Here is a 20,034-nt window from a genome sequence, read left to right as displayed (position 1 = left end):
AATTTTATGAAATCTTGAAAAAATATTTAGAAGAGGCACTGAGTAATTCATAACAGTTACTGAACAATATGCTTTAAGATGAATAATATAGAAGACGTAATAAGAAGATGAATAGAAGATGAATAATAATATAGAAGATGAATAATAAGACATGACAGACTGGGATTTTACTACTAATAAAGAATGCTAATAATAAAGAATACTAATAATACAAAAATGATACAAAAAAAAAAAGTTAAAGGAACATCTTCACATCTGACTGTTAAGCTACAATATGATCTTCAGTTAGTTGGAATTGTGGGCAAAAACTTTAAAAAAAAAAAGAAAAAAAGGATAATTCAGTCACCATGCATATACCATTAACGAGTGTTTATGTGTTGAAACAAATTTTCACAATCTGCCTAAAATTGGAGATTTAAGCAATCAAATAAGATTTCTCTACAATAATGGCGTTCAATGTCAGAGCTTGGTAACAGTCAGATGTGAGGATGTTCCTTTAACGTTTTTTTTTTTTTTGGCCACAGTAAAGTCTACAGATGTAGGACAAAGGGTTTTTTGGTTTCTCTGTAACATTCTATTTTTTTCTTATTCTTTAATAAATATAAAATAGAATTTGTTGGCAATTGTTGTGCTATAAGAGGAATACTTCAAAGAACATGCTGCTATTCGTAAATAATCATCTTCAGGGTGGCATCCGTCATATTTGTCCCCTCATATTTTATTCTTTACTTGTTGTAGGGTTTGGGCCTGAGCATTTTTAAGTTGCATGTACATATTCATGTAGGCTATGTAATAGGAACTGCAATAACTGGCCTAAAGCCTGGCTAATACTTGGCTTTGTTGAGAATTAATAGAAAAGCTCACTTCCTGGTGTGTCTCTATACTGAAAGAATTTGATTAAGCGGTACTTCTGTTCAGAGAGTAAAACAGAGAGTGTGGTAGCTATTTTATGAAATATGCATAGTCTTTCACATTACTGAGTATCATAGCAAAAATAAAGGGAATATATAAATCCTATTTTGTGCACCTAAGAAGAACAATGATTTACTGTTGTGCTCATCAATATACATACCCCTTGCAGAATCTGCGAAATGTTAATAATCAAAATAAAAATAAAAATCAGAGGGATCATTAAAAGATTGTATTTTGTTCTTTATTTAGTGCTGCTCTGAATAAGCTATTTCACATAACAGATGTTTATATATAGTCCACAAGACACAATAATAACTGAATTTAGACAAACGAACCAGTTCAAAAGTTTACATACCCTTGATTATTAATACTGTGTGTCGTTACCTGGATGATCCACAACTGTGTTTATGTTTTGTGATAGTTGTTCACGAGTCCCTTGTTTGTCCTGAGCAGTTAAACTGCCCACTGTTCTTCAATAAAATCCTCCAGGTCCTACACATTCTTTACTTTTCCAGCATCTTCTGCTTATATGACCCCTTTCCAACAGCGACTCTATGATGTTCAGATCCATCTTTTCACAATTAGGACAATTGTGGGACTCGTACACAACTATTACAAAAAGTGCAAATATTCACTGATGCTCAAGAAAGCAATACGATTCATTAAGAGCGGGGGGTGTAAACTTTTGAACAGGATGATTGGTGTAATTTGTTATTATTTTAATTAAAGATCTTATGTTTTTCACTTAGTACTGTCCTTCAGAAACTACATATGATATTTACATGTTTCCCAGAAGACAAAATAATACCAAATCATCCTGTTCAAAAGTTTACACCCCCCAAAGCTCTTAACATATCGTGTTGCTTTCTAATAAAGTGAGACTCCTGGCCTAAATTTTTGTCACTGTCTGGCATGTTACATGGGGATCTTTTGTCCACCAATTGAAACAGCACTGGTTGTTCAACAACTTAAGTTAGAAACAATAATATAGAAGGCTGCTTCAGTCTGGCCTCAGGCAAGTAAGTAATGCAAATAATGTATGTAATATTCATTCTTTCAGCTGCAGTAACCTCTTTGTCTTGGTCAGGGTTGGAGAATAAAGGATATGTGAGATACCATATTGTAAGTAGCAGACTTACATACTAAAAGTATGATTCCAATATTTACCAGTGCTTTAAAATATACTAGAAAAATGCTATTGTGAGGATGTTTGAGACTGTTGTCTCCCCAAATGAAACATTGTAACCTTAATGCAAGTCTAAATCAGTCCTCTAGACTATATTTAAATACATATCATTACAGCCCATGGATAGCTTATGTTTATTTAACATACAATTTAATGTCCATTGTGTTGTATGGATGAAATGACATGGTTGGGACATTGTGAAGGTGTGGGCAGCAGGTGGTGGTTGGTATAGTGGGTTGCTTTAATAATAGGTCTCCTTTTCCACCCATCCTGAGAAAAGAAACAGCATTTTTTATAATGTGATGAAAAGAGCAAATTGTACACTTGCATATGCATAAAATGTACATCCAAAATCAGCAGTATGGAAGGTGATTTATATTACAGTATGAAACATAGTATATGAGTCCAGTACAGTGTGGTGATGCGGTGCTTTAACACATCTACCATTTCTGTTTAACACATCTACCATTCCTGTTAGTTAATAGGTTAAATCAGTTAAATCAGGAGATTACCAAACTGTACTGATACTCCAAGACCAAAATTTTTATCCCTGACCTAAATTGTATGAGTAACAGTACTATTACCAAACAAGTGCCTGAGGTCATAAAACAAACCCAAAAATAATGCATAAGACAAAAGCTTACGTACTGACAAATGATGCTGTGGCATTTTTATTACTTCTTGTGGTGAAGAGTTACTTAGTATTAAAAAGTGGTTGGGTGAGAATTAATACATTATACAAAAGATGTGGAAAGAGATATAAAATCATATAAACTCCACCTATTCCTGTAAAAAATTGGTTCTAATGATAGTACAGTGACCGCTTTTGGGGATTGACTGGGGGTCCCAAGAAACAACAATAATATTGGCATGATTTTGAAACAAACTGGATTTGAAAGTGAGTTGGCCGACTACAAGGTGTTAAACTCCACCCACATCAGTGCAGAAAATAAAAAAACAAGTACAACTCACTAATTTGTATTCCAGAAATACCCTTAAAATACACTCACCGGTCATTTTAAAAGGAACACCTGTACACCCAGTCATTTATACAGTTATCTAATCAATAAATCATGTGGCAGCAGCACAATGCATAAAATCATGCAGATCCAGTTCAAGAGCTTCAGTTAATGTTCACGTCAAACATCACAATGAGGAAAAAGTCTTATTACTGTGACTTTGATCATGGCTTAGAGGTTAGTGCTAGATGGTGTGGCTTGAGTATTTCATAAACTGCTGATCTCCTGGGATTTTCACACACGGCAATTTCTAGAGTTTATACAGAATGATGAGACAAACAACAACATCCTGTATGCAGAGGGTCTGTGGGCTGAAATGCCTTGTTGATGAGAGAGATCAGAGAAAACTGACCAGACTAGTTTGGGCTGACAGAAAGTCTACAGTAACACAAATAATCACATTCCTTCATAATCATGGTGAGAAGAAAACCATCTCGCAACACATCAAAATTGAGGTGGATGAGCTACAACAACAGAAGACAAGATCAGGTTCCACTCCTGTCAGCCAAGAACAAGAATCTAAGACTATCATGGCCACAGACTCACCCATGCGGATATGCTTTTCTGCTCACCACTATTGCAAAGAGTTATTGTTTGAGTTTGTGAGTGGTTGTATGACTGATTGTACTATATACTTCCTGGCAGCTCGAACCAATCCGGCCTTTTTCCTCTCACCTATCAACAAGACGTTTCCACCCACCGAACTGTCAGTGTATCTGCCTGATTTTATGCATTGTCCTGCTGTCATATGATTGGCTGATTAGGTAACTACATGAATATGCAGATGTACAGGTATTCATAATAAAGTGGATTGTAAGTGAATACTTCAAAAAGTAAGCAAGCTATTGCACAAAGACTATATTCATTTAAATCCTACAAACATTCAACCACTCATACATGAGATATACTGAGAAAAATCTCGGACGGATGCACAGATAGATATCCTAAAAAAATAAAGACCAATTCCAAATTTTATATTGCAACCTTAATAATTTTACTGTTACTCATCTACACCCATTTAACAGTTTCCTCTGCAACTGTATTAGAATGTATGGTTTCTGCTTGAAACTCACTGCAAATTATTTTATTAAAAAAACAAACTTATATTTGAGAAAATAGAAACTTTCAAGGCTCTGCTGCATAACAGAAAATGAGTTTTAATTCCAGTCCCTCATCAGAAAACAGAGGTTAGTTACAGTGAGGGAAAAAAGTATTTGATCCCCTGCTGATTTTGTACGTTTGCCCACTGACAAAGAAATGATCAGTCTATAATTTTAATGGTAGGTTTATTTGAACAGTGAGAGACAGAATAACAACAAGAAAATCCAGAAAAACGCACGTTGAAAATGTTATAAGTTGATTTGCATTTTAATGAGGGAAATAAGTATTTGACCCCCCCTCAATCAGAAAGATTTCTGGCTCCCAGGTGTCTTTTATACAGGTAACGAGCTGAGATTAGGAGCACACTCTTAAAGGGAGTGCTCCTAATCTCAGCTTGTTACCTGTATAAAAGACACCTGTCCACAGAAGCAATCAATCAATCAGATTCCAAACTCTCCACCATGGCCAAGACCAAAGAGCTCTCCAAGGATGTCAGGACAAGATTGTAGACCTACACAAGTCTGGAATGGGCTACAAGACCATTGCCAAGCAGCTTGGTGAGAAGGTGACCACAGTTGGTGCGATTATTCGCAAATGGAAGAAACACAAAAGAACTGTCAATCTCCCTCGGCCTGGGGCTCCATGCAAGATCTCACCTCGTGGAGTTGCATTGATCATGAGAACAGTGAGGAATCAGCCCAGAACTACACGGGAGGATCTTGTCAATGATCTCAAGGCAGCTGGGACCATAGTCACCAAGAAAACAATTGGTAACACACTACGCCGTGAAGGACTGAAATCCTGCAGCGCCCGCAAGGTCCCCCTGCTCAAGAAAGCACATATACATGCCCGTCTGAAGTTTGCCAATGAACATCTGAATGATTCAGAGGACAACTGGGTGAAAGTGTTGTGGTCAGATGAGACCAAAATGGAGCTCTTTGGCATCAACTCAACTGGCCGTGTTTGGAGGAGGAGGAATGACCCCAAGAACACCATCCCCACCGTCAAACATGGAGGTGGAAACATTATGCTTTGGGGTTTTTTTTCTGCTAAGGGGACAGGACAACTTCACCGCATCAAAGGGACGATGGACGGGGCCATGTACCGTCAAATCTTGGGTGAGAACCTCCTTCCCTCAGCCAGGGCATTGAACATGGGTCGTGGATGGGTATTCCAGCATGACAATGACCCAAAACACACGGCCAAGGCAACAAAGGAGTGGCTCAAGAAGAAGCACATTAAGGTCCTGGAGTGGCCTAGCCAGTCTCCAGACTTAATCCCATAGAAAATCTGTGGAGGGAGCTGAAGGTTCGAGTTGCCAAACGTCAGCCTCGAAACCTTAATGACTTGGAGAAGATCTGCAAAGAGGAGTGGGACAAAATCCCTCCTGAGATGTGTGCAAACCTGGTGGCCAACTACAAGAAACGTCTGACCTCTGTGATTGCCAACAAGGGTTTTGCCACCAAGTACTAAGTCATGTTTTGCAGAGGGGTCAAATACTTATTTCCCTCATTAAAATGCAAATCAATTTATAACATTTTTTACATGCGTTTTTCTGGATTTTCTTGTTGTTATTCTGTCTCTCACTGTTCAAATAAATCTACCATTACAATTATAGACTGATCATTTCTTTGTCAGTGGGCAAACATACAAAATCAGCAGGGGATCAAATACTTTTTTCCCTCACTGTAGTTCTGGAACACTAAAACACAAAATTCTTAATATGTATGGATGCTGTCGATAAAAGCATCTGTTAGGCCACTTAGACATTTTTCCTCAGATGTTTGACGACTTTTGCTATTAACTATTTTGCACATTATGCTAATAGCTACATTACATTAGAAGTCCTGTATGATTTGAATGTACTGTATTGTACTACAGTTTTATTATTATTATTTTTTTTTTAGCTTTTTAGATTAGATCAAAAATATATATCAAATGCATCCCTGAACAAGTTATCATTGAGCCTAGGAATTTTGTGGACAGTGTTACTTATTAAAACTTCTTTGGTAATATTAACTTTTTGTCACACAACCGTAGCAATGTTAACTTTTTCAAACATCGTACTTCTAAGCTAATTTGAACACAGTTACTTGAACATGTCACTTTTTTTTTTTTAAACTTTATTTATGCTTTTATTTATAAATTTTTTCATCTTTCCCTTTCAATTTCACACTGTATGTAGCATAGAATAGTAGAAACTCACCACATCTTTTGAAACCCATAAAACAGAGTGAATTTTTAAAAATCCTCTCACATAGTATTGTTGAGCACCTTACTACTCTATTAGGTAAATAAGAACGGCTTGACTTGGCTTGCACATGAACAACACATATCAACAAAAAGATCTTGTCAATGAACACCACTAATTATACTCTTATCAGTACTTTGGTAAGCTATAGTTTTGTTGAAGCAAAGCCCACACAATACCCACACAAATACAATAGGCAACATACCTCCTGGATTTCTCCTGAGAAGGTATCGTCTTGTTTCATCGTAGAAGAAAATGAGGAGTGAATATGGTAAAGCGCATAATAACCACCATGGTCTGTGAAGATAAAAGTATATATATATATATATATATATATATATATATATATATATATATATATATATATATATATATATATATACATATATATATATATACACACACGCGCACACACACACACACACACACACACACACACACACACACACACACACACACACATATATATATATATATATATATATATATATATATATATATATATATATATATACATTTTAAGTGTTTTGTACAGACAAAGCTTGTAATATAACTATATTGGTACACAACCTCCAGTAGTAATACATAATAGTGCAATATTGGGATCTGTTATACATTTGTTAGAATATATATGATATGAGTACACAGTGGAGATGTCAAATGTGGACCTTTTGTCCAGAACTCAGAAACGTCAACATAGAGAATCAAAGTGTAGTTTTACACAGAACTTCCAAATAGAAATTTTGTACAGTTCTTTTTAAAATGAGTAACGTGAAGACTTTTTCAACAACTTACTTCAGTGGATACATTCTAAGAGCAACATCCATTCCTGGACAGTAGGATAAGAAGGCTGCAAGTGCTGTCTCCTCGAAAATACCGAAGATGAGGACTTTGTTCTTCCTTAGGGGAAGAACATACACAGTTTCTCTGATTGCATGTCTTAGGGGTTTTGTTAGTGAAAAGTGAATCATTTATTTACATACCTCATGCCTTGCTGCACAATGGAATTAACCCTGGTCTTACAGATGATCAAGTCTGCCACCTGCACTACGACAATACTGACAAAGAATGCAGTGTGGCATGTGTACTCCAGAATTTTTCGGCTCTCGTATGTCTGCAGCATAGAATGTGAATTAGAAACAATTAAAGTTTTGTTTTTTTATTCATTTATCTTTGTAACATATACCCATTGCTGGCCATAGTCATCCTCCAGATCATTGTAATTTCTACTGTCCCAGTCAACACGCAGTCCTGTCAAAGTTAGTGGCATGAATCCATTCTCAGCAAGGACGACAAAGTAGGTAAAGAACCCTGCTGCTGCCTGCATCATTCCTAGTAAATCGGAGAAAGATATGATGAAAATGGAATAAAAAAAAGTTCTACAATTTTCTAAAGATCATGCATTGTGAAATAAATACATTCTTACCAATCTGACCATAAGCCATACTGATGAGCCTTTCATTCACCAGTTTGTCTGTTTTGGCATTTCTGGGTTGCCTCTTCATGATATCACTCTCAGCAGCCTCATAGGCCAAAGAAATAGCAGGCACCTGGACAAGTTTACATCACAAAAACATCGCATATAACTCAAAATTCAGATATGATGGTTTGTTAATTCTGTTAAGATGGTTTGTTGCTGAGGACTTACCATATCAGTTCCTAGATCGATACATAAAATAGTGACCGTTCCCAGAGCGAGCGGAATGCCCGCAATAACAAAGAAGAGGAAGGGTGACATCTCAGGGATTTTACTTGTCAACGTGTACGCAATGGATTTCTTCAAGTTGTCAAAGATCAGTCGGCCTGATATGATAATTACACTTGAATTAGAAGAGCTGAAATGTGCAGACAACTATGAAAATTAAATTTCAGCAACACCTCGTACCTTCTTCTACTCCAGTGACAATAGAAGCAAAGTTGTCATCCAGGAGAATCATATCAGCAGCCTGTTTGGAGACATCAGACCCAGCGATACCCATTGCTACACCAATATCAGCCTTCTTCAGAGCAGGAGAATCATTAACACCATCACCAGTCACAGCCACAATGGCACCCTGATGATAGAATAACATATGTTCCCACATTAAATTTTGACACTGCCTTATCCCAAACATTTAAACATTACATGCCATAAGCAATGTAGGAATGTACACAAATGTAAAATGTGATTCCTAACCTAAATAAAACCGAACACTTCAAACTTATATTCATTAACATATTTCATCAAAAATAGTGGATCATCGTACCTGTCGCTGGAATCCTTCCACAATGATGAGTTTTTGCTGAGGAGAAGTTCTGGCAAAAACAATCTCAGTGTGGTGTTTAAGGATGTCATCCAACTGCTCTGGTGTCATGTCCTTCAACTCTCCACCATGAACAACACAGGCCTTTGCCTCTCTAAATAGAAGTTTGAAATTAAGTAACTCTATGACAATCCTGGTAATTAACTTTCAAAATAATAATAATAAAAAATGTTAAACTTCACCTGGGGTTGACCTCTTCAATGGAAATGTTCAGACGGGCAGCGATGTCTTCCACAGTCTCACTACTTTCAGAGATGATACCCACACCCTTAGCAATAGCTTTAGCTGTGATTGGATGATCTCCTGTAACCATGATGACCTGGAAACACGGACAAATATTTAAATATGTGACAATGATCATCTAATTACATTTTTCATGGTGTCATGGATAGTACATATACATGAATTAAAAAGTTTACCTTGATTCCTGCACTCCGGCACTTAGCTACAGCGTCAGGTACTGCAGCACGAGGAGGATCAATCATAGACATGAGTCCAAGAAAGCAGAGATTCTCAGTGGGGAAGTTCACCGTCTCTGTGTCAAATGCAAAGCCCCCAGGGAACTGATCATCAGGGAGATTGAAATGGCAGAATCCTGCAAGGTGGAGCGTGAAATGTTACATTTGTCAATTGTTCATAAACATGGAATCCATGGAATCACATGAATTTGGACTTTTAGCTGTAAATTGTCATACAGGCTCATGTCTACATAAATTTACAATAAAAGATACCTAGAACTCTTTCTCCAAGACCTCCTAGTTTCATATATGCATTCTGGAAAGAATCCTTCATTTCATCATCAAGGGGTTGCTCTTTCCCTTCAATCATAATAGTTGAGCACCGATCTAGGATCCTCTCAGGTGCACCTTTCATTAAAAGCAAGTTCTTGCTTTCTGAGGCATTTGGGTTCTTGTGGATTGAAAGCTAGCAAAAGACAAATCAGAGGTTGTTAGGACTATCAAACAATGAACCAAACAAATAAACAAACAAACAGCAAACAAAAAAAAGAGGTACTTGATATTTGTTGGTGGAATTGAAAGGGATCTCAGCCACTTTTGTGTATATGGCTCTTAGATCCTTCACTGAACCACAGCAGAGCTCAATACACTTCAGCAGGGCAGACTCTGATGCGTCACCTGCAGTATTTCTCTGGAAGGGTACACAGTAGTATTCATTTACAAGTACTGACAGCTCAAGTCATTTGAACTGCCAAATTACTCAAGCTCATTTCATAAATATCAATATATTTATCATAGACTTAACATGCAAAATACATCATCACTTTGAAATGAGATAATCAAGCTCCCAAGGAGCACAGAATTTTTTTTTTTTATCCTCTCTTGACTACCTGCTACAGATTGCATGGAGTCAATCCCTTGCAATCTCCTGACACAGGCATCCATGCCTGGGAGACACACTCATGCGCATCAATTTGACCTTATATGCGCTCCTGGTTTGGACAGTGTTTAGGCTGTAATTGGCATATTGGCATATCACATGGTGAGCTTATTCAATTTAGTACCGGTTTTATTCTCCCACTAAATCCAAATTTCTCATTATAACCAGTCCTTTCAAAAAGTCTACGTGCACCCATTAAAACTCAACTTTGTTCTCTTTTACTCTTCCCGACCTAATGGGAATGAGAATCACTGGTTGCTGGCTTGTGAGGCTACATAAGAAAGCTTTGACAATCGGCTATCAATAATGCACAGTGCAGGCTAAAAGCTGTTTTTATTACCATTAACAATATTTTCCTATCCCATAACTGCTGTGCAAGTAGTTTTTGCACTTTTTGAAGCTGCCACCGTTCTTTCTGCTATGTTCCCATAGTCCATGCTGTGTTTTAGAGTTACTGAAGAAATCAAACAGGTTGTGATGGCACTTAAGCCCAGCCCCGACACCACTCCTCAAAAACTGCCTTTCAATATACCATTATCCAACTACTCTTATCTCAGTTATGTCTTGTTTATTTTTATTTGCTATTTGTTACTTGCTTATTGTTGGTCGCTCTAATGCAACCTTAAGTGTGAGAGAGACATCATATGACTGAAACCTATTATAGGATTTGTTGCTGTGCTCAGTAATGAAATATTAGTTCACTTTTGATTACTGCAGGCACAGCAAACAAATGGGTGTTAAGACTGCTAGTCTAAAAAAATTTAAAAGGGATAAGTCTTACCTTAAGGATTGGAACATTGGCTTGATCTGCAAGGAAGACTGCACGGTTGCACACGCCAGCTACACGAGCAAGAGCAGACCATGTGGGAGAGCTTCTGTCAAAAGCAATACCACTTTGGTTCTCGGTGGTATCGGCTTCATGAATCTGGTTGTCAAACCACATATGTGCCACGGTCATACGGTTCTGGGTCAGAGTTCCTGTCTTATCTGAGCAGATAGTGGAGGTAGAGCCAAGGGTTTCTACAGCTTCAAGATTTTTCACCAAACAGTTCTTCTTGGCCATACGTTTGGCAGTTAAAGTCAGACACACCTGCAATGTGAAAATAATATTTTTGTTAAAGGCCATGTCAATATTCGGTTACAATATTTAACGGTCTGATTCTGCTAACATAACATAACAATGAAAGGCTTACAGTTACTGTAGCAAGTAGACCCTCAGGCACATTGGCAACAATGATTCCAATAAGAAAGATGACAGCTTCCAACCAGCCATATCCGAGAATGAGAGACAGGGTGCAAAATGTGACACCCAGAAACACAGCCACAGCAGTGATAATATGAATAAAGTGCTCTATCTCTATGGCAATTGGGGTCTTTCCCACCTCGAGGATTGAGGCCAGGGTAGCAATTCGACCCATCACAGTGCGATCACCAGTGTTAATGACAATACCTGTAGCAGAACCTTAAAAAGAAAAGCGCATTTCATTAAAATTTTTTAATTAATCTCAGTTTCCTTTTTATTGGTAACAATTAGAATAAATTCATTGCAATTACATTTGATTAGTTCAGTACTTTAAACAATACACATTGTCACAATACGGCTTTTTAAAAAAAATCCAGATGTAGACTCCCTAATGACCAAATCAGCAGTAACAGTGGCAAGGAAAAACTCTCTGAGATGACATTAGGAAGAAACCATGAGGGGAAAAATAGCTTTATGCATATACCGTAGCTTTATATCATGCATGAGGATTGTTTATTTTATTTTATTTTATTAGCTGTGTTCATTATTTTACATATTGGATGGCTAAGCATTTCACTGAACAACTTTTTATATATGTTAATATATTTTTTATAATTTATGAGATTTTGTTGTTACCTTCAACACAGTTTGTTGAAAAGAACACAATATTCTTCGTCTCCAGTGGATTATCATGGGAGAATTCAGAAGTACGAGGTTGAGGTTCAGATTCTCCAGTAAGGGAGGAGTTGTCCACCTAAGAAAATTTCTCACTTGTTTAGAAAATTCACAATTTTTAAAAAAAATAAATAAATAAAAATACTTAAAATATTTGAGAAATGTAGTATGTAACAGTAACGGCAGACTCAAATTTCACAAAGTATAAATTCAAACATTTAGATAAGTGAAATACAATGAAAATGTTCATTTTCATTCACAATAATTAGCTATTTACTGAAATAATTGTTATTTACTTATTTCATAGGCTGTTGAGAATCTTACCTTGCATCCATGTGCAGCGATAATACGCAGATCAGCAGGGATTCGATCTCCACCCTTGATCTCCACCAGGTCACCAACAACCACATCCTCAGCTTTGATGTCCTTCTTTTCTCCATCACGAATTACTAGTGCTTGCTATGTAGTATATATGAAATGAAACCATGTCAAAAAACTAGATTTTCCAATAATATTTGATATCTCTATTTGAATACCTGTGGCACAAGATTCTTGAAGGAATCCATAATTTTTGAGCTTTTAGACTCCTGGTAATATGAAAAACCTCCAGTGATCAACACCACTGCAGCCAGAACAATACCTAGGTACAACTGAAGAAAACAGCAGAAGTTATTACAAGATTTACATTACATGTAGTTACTACACCTTACATAAGCCCTGTACAAAACTTTAATATTTAAAATGAAAGAAATAAAAGGTCTTACATTATCATTTGTTGGTTCACTGTCTGTATTCATCTGAACAGTAAACGCCAAAAAACAAAGAAAAGCTCCAATCCACAATAATGTACAGAATCCACCAAAAAGCTGTCTGCAGAACTTGATCCACTCTGGGGTTGTAGGAGGAGGCGTCAGGGCATTGGGTCCATCACGTTCTAGGATTTCTTTTGCACAGGAACTGGACAAACCCTTACAATAATCATGACATAGTAATATTAGAGTTTTATCTAAAATTTAAGAATATATGCATACTTAGTGATATGTACAGTGTATTTTTGTTATGCATACCCTATTAAGATCAGTGCCATATTTTTGGTGGAGTTCATCCAAAGTCAGTCTGTGATCATTCTGAAAATGAGCAGTACACCTTAAATATCAAACCAATGACCAAAAAAAAAAAAGACACAAACAAACCCATGCAAATCGTGTAAAGTATGTTGGTGGTAAAATACCAGATCCAGTTCTTTCTTCAGATCATCCCTGTTCTGGTCTTTATTGTCCTTTTTGCCCCCACCCTCAGTGTTAGCAGCCACTTTGTATTTGTCATTCCCCTTCTGTATAAAAAAAAAGAACAGCAGAATTAGTGAAAAGTATATTATACACTCTTAAGGGTCCCCTTAAAGATTTTTAAGTTGTCTCTCTGGGGAACGTTTCATAAAAGTATCATAAGCGGTTATCATAAGGTATCATAAAGAGCTCCTGCTAGACCCCTTTTGGAAGCAAAGAACTCTTATTTCTCCAATAAAATTTTTGAAGAATCCTTTACGAGTCCAATTTGGTTCTAAGAGTATAACTATAAGATCATTCGAAAAATGTAGTTAATATAGTAAAAAATATTTTCAAATTGGCTACAGTTAACTCACTCCCAGTCCCATTTTCCTGCTTATTTTATTCAAATTTAGCAGCTGTCCTTCTGCCCTCCAGTCCTCTTGTCTGTGTGCATCACCACATCAGGATTATAGATCTTTATACTCCTTCCTTTCACTTGTCTAGTGGGTGTGGTTTGGGTAAAAATGGACATAGGGGTAGGAAATTGTCTACCTCACAATGTCTACATGACAACAAAACAAACAAAAATATTCCCTCAACATCTGAAATGTTTGTGGAAAAGTTAAAAAAAAAAAAATTATTTGCGTTACACGTTGTTCCTATACAGGTGGATGACTCTTAAATTATTCCTAAACATGTTGTTCCTGTTATTGTAGTCTATAATAACTTTGTGAGGAATATGAGCACACACAGTTATCTCCAACAACTAGGAAAAGGCTGAATTCTTTAACTTTAATTAATTTGTGTAAGACAGGTGGGTGTTGTATTCTAGTGTCAAAATAAAGTAAACCAATTCCTTTAAAACAGAATTAGTTAATATGTGTGTAAGTTTTTTTTTTTTTTTTTAAACATGCACAATGAGGCAAAGAAATCAAGTTTATTTCTCAATCTTTGCTAAAGGTACAATATGGAATGTGGAATACAATGATTTGTTTAGACTATAAGGACTATGGATAATTTTTTCTCATTATCTACGAGTAGGCAAAGTTGAAACCACATGAACGCCTCCCTCACAGCTCCAGGGTCCCTGGTTCAATATAACAGCTTCCGTTACAGTCTGTGTGGAATTTTACATGCTCTCCCCATGTTTATTTCAATGGTGCTATATAGATTGGCGACTCTAGCCTTTTTAGATCCTGCATCCATTATAATGGACTGCACATTATTTAGGGATTGTTTTTCTTTAAAATACCTAAATTAAGGCAAAGTTTACTAATTGGTTTGTTAGAGACTCATTGTGAGGTCAACCTATCAGAGTCTAACATTTCTGCACTGAGTGTCACATGGAAAACTTGCACCACTTTTAAGAGAAGCATGGCAGGTGTAGTAAAGAGACAGAAGAGTAAAGATTTTTCACAACTTCTTTATACATGTTTTTACAAGTTGATCCCTACTTAAAATACTATGAAAATAATAACTAAGGTTGAAATGAATAATTCTTACTATTAATTATTTGGTCACAGGTTTTTTTTTTTTTTTACCATGTCCATTTCAATGGACATTATGTCTTAACGGATGTCCATTACCATTTGCATAAATGTAAAGATATACAATGTTAGTAATGATAACAATTACAGTGTTTTTTTTAAAATTATATTTATGAACACAAAATGTGCACATGGAATACATGTTTGTATTTGGGCCACAAAGCATTAGAGATCCTAGAACGTTTGGCAGACAGAAATCTGTCTGAAATTGAATCGCTGTGGTCTGAGGATGAGGGTGAAGATCCAGCCAGGACAGGTGGTTAATATAGAAACATCAAAAGAAAAGAGGAAAACTGTTTTGAAAAACAACAATTCATAATTGTATTTAAAGTCATATAATCATGATTATGAATATGAACATAAGCCACAAATAACTAAATAATAAGAAATTATAACAAATGTATAAAAATAATTGCATAATAATAATAATAATAATAATAATAATAATAATAATAATAATAATAATAACCACCATCATCATCATCAAAACAACAACAACAACAACAACAACAACAACAACAACAACAACAACAACAACAACAACAACAGCAATAATAATAATAATAATCATATTAATAATTAAGAAATGATCTCTGGGAGTTAATTTGTGCCTGCTTCCTGAACAGCGTTAGTGCGGTACCAATATTTTTATATTTGTATAGCATTGTCTGGAATATTCTTGTGGTAACTTTGGAAATTGCTCCTAAGGAGGAACTTGTGGGGGTCCACAATTTTTTTGAGGTCTTGGCTGAGTTGCTTGTATTTTCCCATGGTATCAAGGGCAAAAAGGCACTGTCTCTAGACGTATTCCTTTTTACAGCCACAGGTGCATGCCCAATTTACTCCTAATTATGTCAATTAGTAAAGCAAAAGCTTCTAGAAGTCATTATATGAATTCCTGGAATCTTCCATACTATTTAAAGAGACAGTCAACTTGGTGTATGTAAACGTTTGACCCACTGGAGTTCTGGTCTAATTAATTAAAGTTGAAATAAATCTGTCTTTAATCGATTGTTTTTAAATGACTGGTGTGAACAAAGTAGATGCTCTAATTGACTTGTCAAAAGAAATGTATAGGAACGTGAAATGTGTGGAGTTTTGAACAACTAAGATTGAATATCTATACTTGAGGTACATATAAACCATATGAGCCTCAGCTCACTGCACTTCATGCAAAAAAGTCCAGTCTTGCTGTTCCATGTGGTTTTTCTACTGTTCCTATTGTTACGTTAACTGTTTTGTTTGCAAAGTTTTTATTTTTTTACAGAGTGTTAGCCTGCAGAGTATAAATTAAGAAATACAACAGTTTCTTCTTTCCAGAAGAAAGAATGTTATATTTTGTTGACAAAAAAGAAGCTAAAAAAGACCTTTCTGCACTGTAAAATATTAGCTGAAGAAAGCAGAAATGTAGATGATTTGTCAAATGTTTAAGTATTAAAAAGCACATTTAAATTTTTTCTTGTGCCTAGAATGTGAATCAGGTCTGAAGGGGCTAAATTGTTCCTAGGTACGAATGAGTGTGTGAATTAGTGTGTGTATTGTGCCCTGCAATAAACTAGCATCCCGTGCAAAATGTATCCTTGTGTTTGTCCGGGATGAACTCTGGATCCAACACAACCCGGCTACATTTTTTTTAATGTGAAAATATTTACCACAATGACAATGAGGCATGATACAAATGCACAAATGAAAAGGAAATATGAAAACAATGTTAAATAATATATAGCACATTACCACAACACAGTGGTTTGCGGATAAACCTGGCTTTGTATACGATACACATCCACAATGTGGGCAAAATATTCATCCGAATTTTTCCAAGCATTTCAGTCAGAGAATGAGCTTTTCCATGATTCTGTTGACACAATTTCATTTTCGCAGAAGTTGGCCTGGAACTCCCAGAACTTGTGCATTTGCCTTCCAGAAACAGAATTTTTCAGTTAACCCATATTGAAAACTGTATCTATTCTAGTCAGGTGTCCAGGTGAAAATAATTTTGTTTTAAAAGCATACTTATACCTTCATTTAAATGAGTGGAAGGGAGCACCAACCAAGATCATTATTATTATATGATTTTTTAAAATTATTATTATTTTTTTTTTAAAGAAAGTGCTTCATGAAATATGGCTTATTTCAAAACTAGGTTATTTATGTATAAAAGTGAAATTCTCGGATAAAATATTCTGGGATATTATGTGTTTCCACCAACATAGTGGTAAATTGATTACTACTCTATACTGCTACTCTAAATTACCCCAAGGTGTGAATGTGTGTGTGTGTATGTGTGTGTGTGTGTGATGAAGGACTGGCATCCCTAGTTCATCAAATATAAGTTGTGCATTAATATTTGTAACTTTTGAAAAATTATTTGCTGTAGAAGTTGTGTTTATTTCTTTTCACTTTAAGGATACATGGAACATATAATTTGGGCAGGGGTGCACACACACACACACACACACACACACACACACACACACACACACATATATATATATATATATATATATATATATATATATATATATATATATATATATATATATATATATATATATATATATATATAGTTTAGTCAAATACATTAAAGTCAAAACCACATGTTTGCTCTTGCTCTAATATAAGTTGGGGTTCAAGTGCACCACTGCTCAACAAATGTATAATATTATATAAATTTAAGTCCACAGTGAGGATGATGGTCAGTTACTGCGTGCTTGCCAAGACACAAACATATCATCAGGCCAATTTTGTGATAGAAAAAATATGGATTCCCAGGTAGCAATGTCAATTTCATTACAAATTATATTATTGACAACAACTTGAGTGGAGACGTTGAATTTTTGAAATATTTGCATGAATTTCAGAGTATTTAGTGTGTCCCCTTTTTGCGTTTATGACTGTGTACTCGAGCTGCATGGACTCCACAAGTTTGTACAAAACCTTATGATCCATTTTAGATCAAACGTTCGACCTATGTTTCAAGAGAAGAGATTAGGCATGAGGAAAATCTGACCTTTTTGTACAAAGCAGTCAACATGGTCAATATCACAAATTTTCTTACATTTAAATAGGGATATAAAAATAATACAGAGTCTTGAAAATGAAATATTCCCGAAATATTAACCGTTTACTTTCTTCGTTTTAAAACGTTGGACCCCACTATACATGTATGAGCCCATCAAGGTTTATTTTAATCAGGGATTGACACAAGAGATTATAACTGGTGCAGTTGTAACTTTCCAGCAGTGTCTAGAAAAGTGAAGATGCTCAAGTTTGTTTTTGGATGAGAGTAGAGGATTTTTTTCTTGGAAAAAAAATAAATAAAATAAAATCCTTCCAAACAACTTGTGGTGATGTAGGTGACTTCGGATTGTAGTTTTGGTGACTTTCTGACCCCAAGCCACAACTAACTTCTGCAATTCTCCAGCTGTGATCCTTGGAGATTATTTGAACCGTCCTCATCACAGTGCGTTGAGACGATATAGACACACATCCAATTCCAGGTCGATGAATAACAGTTCCAGTTGACTGGAACTTCTTAATTATTGCCATTTTTTCAATGCTTGTGCTATTTTCTTATAGACACTTCCCATTTTGTGAAGCTCAGAAACCTTTTGCTGCACATCACAGCTATATTCTTTGGTCTTACCCATTGTCATGAATGACTAAGAGAATTTGGCCTATGTGTTTCCTCATATTTATACCCCTGTGAAACAGGAAGTCATAGTCGAACAATTTCCAGTTCAGAGTCATCCGTGTGTACTAAAACTTTTATATATATATATATATGATATATATATACATGGTTTGCCAAGGTTGGAGTGGAAGAACTCAAGTGATATGCACAGAGGCCTGACCTCAACCCCACTGAACACCTTTAGGATGAACTGGAATGCTGATTGCACCAGGTCTCCTCACCCAACATTAGTGTCTGTGGCTATAATGCTCTATAATAAGGCTATAATGGCTGAATGGACAAATCTCCACAGCCATGTTCCATTATAACAGACTTGGTGGACTAAATTTGGAGTGTGATGTTCAAAAATCAGATATGAGTGTGATGGGCAGGCGCGCATAAATTTTATAGTTTATGGATGTTGGTTAATGTACATTTCTTGTAAGCCTATAAAAAACACACATAATTAAAGTCTTACTAAATTATATATATATATATATATATATATATATATATATATATATATATATATATATATATATATATATATATATATCAATGGAAATATACTTCAAATATATTTTTCACATATATGACAATAATTGTTGCTCACCTATATTTAACAAAGATGTTTTTTTTTTGATAAACCTGTGTAGTGTTTGCGATTGTTTGATATCAATGAAAGCAGAGTATTTTTTGAGAAGGATAAACAGTAAAGATAATTTTTTTCACAGCCTTCTTTGCTCACATTTACCAAGAGTGCCAATACTAGTGGAGGGTACTCTATCAATCAATCAATCAATCAATCAATCAATCAATCAATCAATCAATCAATCAATCAATCAATCAACCAATCAACCAATCAATCAATCTATCTATCTATCTATCTATCTATCTATCTATCTATCTATCTGTATATTTGTCACTGCTAATTTCCAAATTAGTGTTCATCTCTTGTCGTGGACACTATAGTCATCCTGAATTTCATGGTTATCTCATGATGTTTGAGATGCTGCCTAAATGGTCTGTGGCTATCAAAACAAATGGTGATCAAAATATTTGGAAATAGGATGTAATTACTGCAGATTCACCAATACATGACAGTGTGCTGCTGGCCACAATGCTGTAAAGCGAATATGCTACTGCTAAATGTGACGTACACAAAATATATGGTCACATTTTATGTAATTTTGTTTATGTTTTTAATTTGGGGATGTTATTTACGTGAGAGGAATATTCTAATATGAGCCAAAAGGGTCAATTATTGCCTTTTGGTGAAACTACAAGGCATCTTTATAATACACTTTGGGCATATCAGTGTTGCCATTAGGAACCAGTGTGGCACTTTGCTTCTCACGGGACCTGATTTACGAGCAGACTCTTGTTGCTTCGTTTGTTTACATGAAATCTCATCTGTTTATGGGTTCTCAGTGTGAGACCTAAACAAACAAAGAAACA

At 35.6% G+C, this 20,034-nt stretch overlaps 1 protein-coding gene across 1 annotated transcript; it reads right to left on the bottom strand.

Annotated features, from left to right (window-relative positions):
• Window positions 1-1,131: 1,131 nt before the first annotated feature.
• On the bottom strand, window positions 1,132-13,824 carry LOC108258577 (sodium/potassium-transporting ATPase subunit alpha-1). Its single transcript, XM_017457283.3, has 22 exons — window positions 13,731-13,824; window positions 13,320-13,421; window positions 13,156-13,215; window positions 12,853-13,056; window positions 12,625-12,738; window positions 12,413-12,547; window positions 12,050-12,167; window positions 11,364-11,632; window positions 10,952-11,260; window positions 9,787-9,921; window positions 9,504-9,696; window positions 9,192-9,367; window positions 8,955-9,091; window positions 8,716-8,866; window positions 8,355-8,523; window positions 8,118-8,272; window positions 7,896-8,019; window positions 7,656-7,801; window positions 7,453-7,583; window positions 7,265-7,369; window positions 6,675-6,766; window positions 1,132-2,368 (listed from the first exon to the last, which is right to left on the bottom strand). Exons 1-22 carry the CDS (start codon window positions 13,740-13,742, stop codon window positions 2,340-2,342), a joined length of 3,066 nt encoding a protein of 1,021 aa, XP_017312772.1. The 5' UTR covers window positions 13,743-13,824; the 3' UTR covers window positions 1,132-2,339.
• Window positions 13,825-20,034: the final 6,210 nt, after the last annotated feature.

This window comes from Ictalurus punctatus, chromosome 26, assembly GCF_001660625.3.
Source record: "Ictalurus punctatus breed USDA103 chromosome 26, Coco_2.0, whole genome shotgun sequence".
Lineage (NCBI taxonomy): Eukaryota > Metazoa > Chordata > Actinopteri > Siluriformes > Ictaluridae > Ictalurus > Ictalurus punctatus.
Note: the sequence above shows the minus strand (reverse complement) of the source record. Positions and strands in the feature narration are given on the sequence as shown.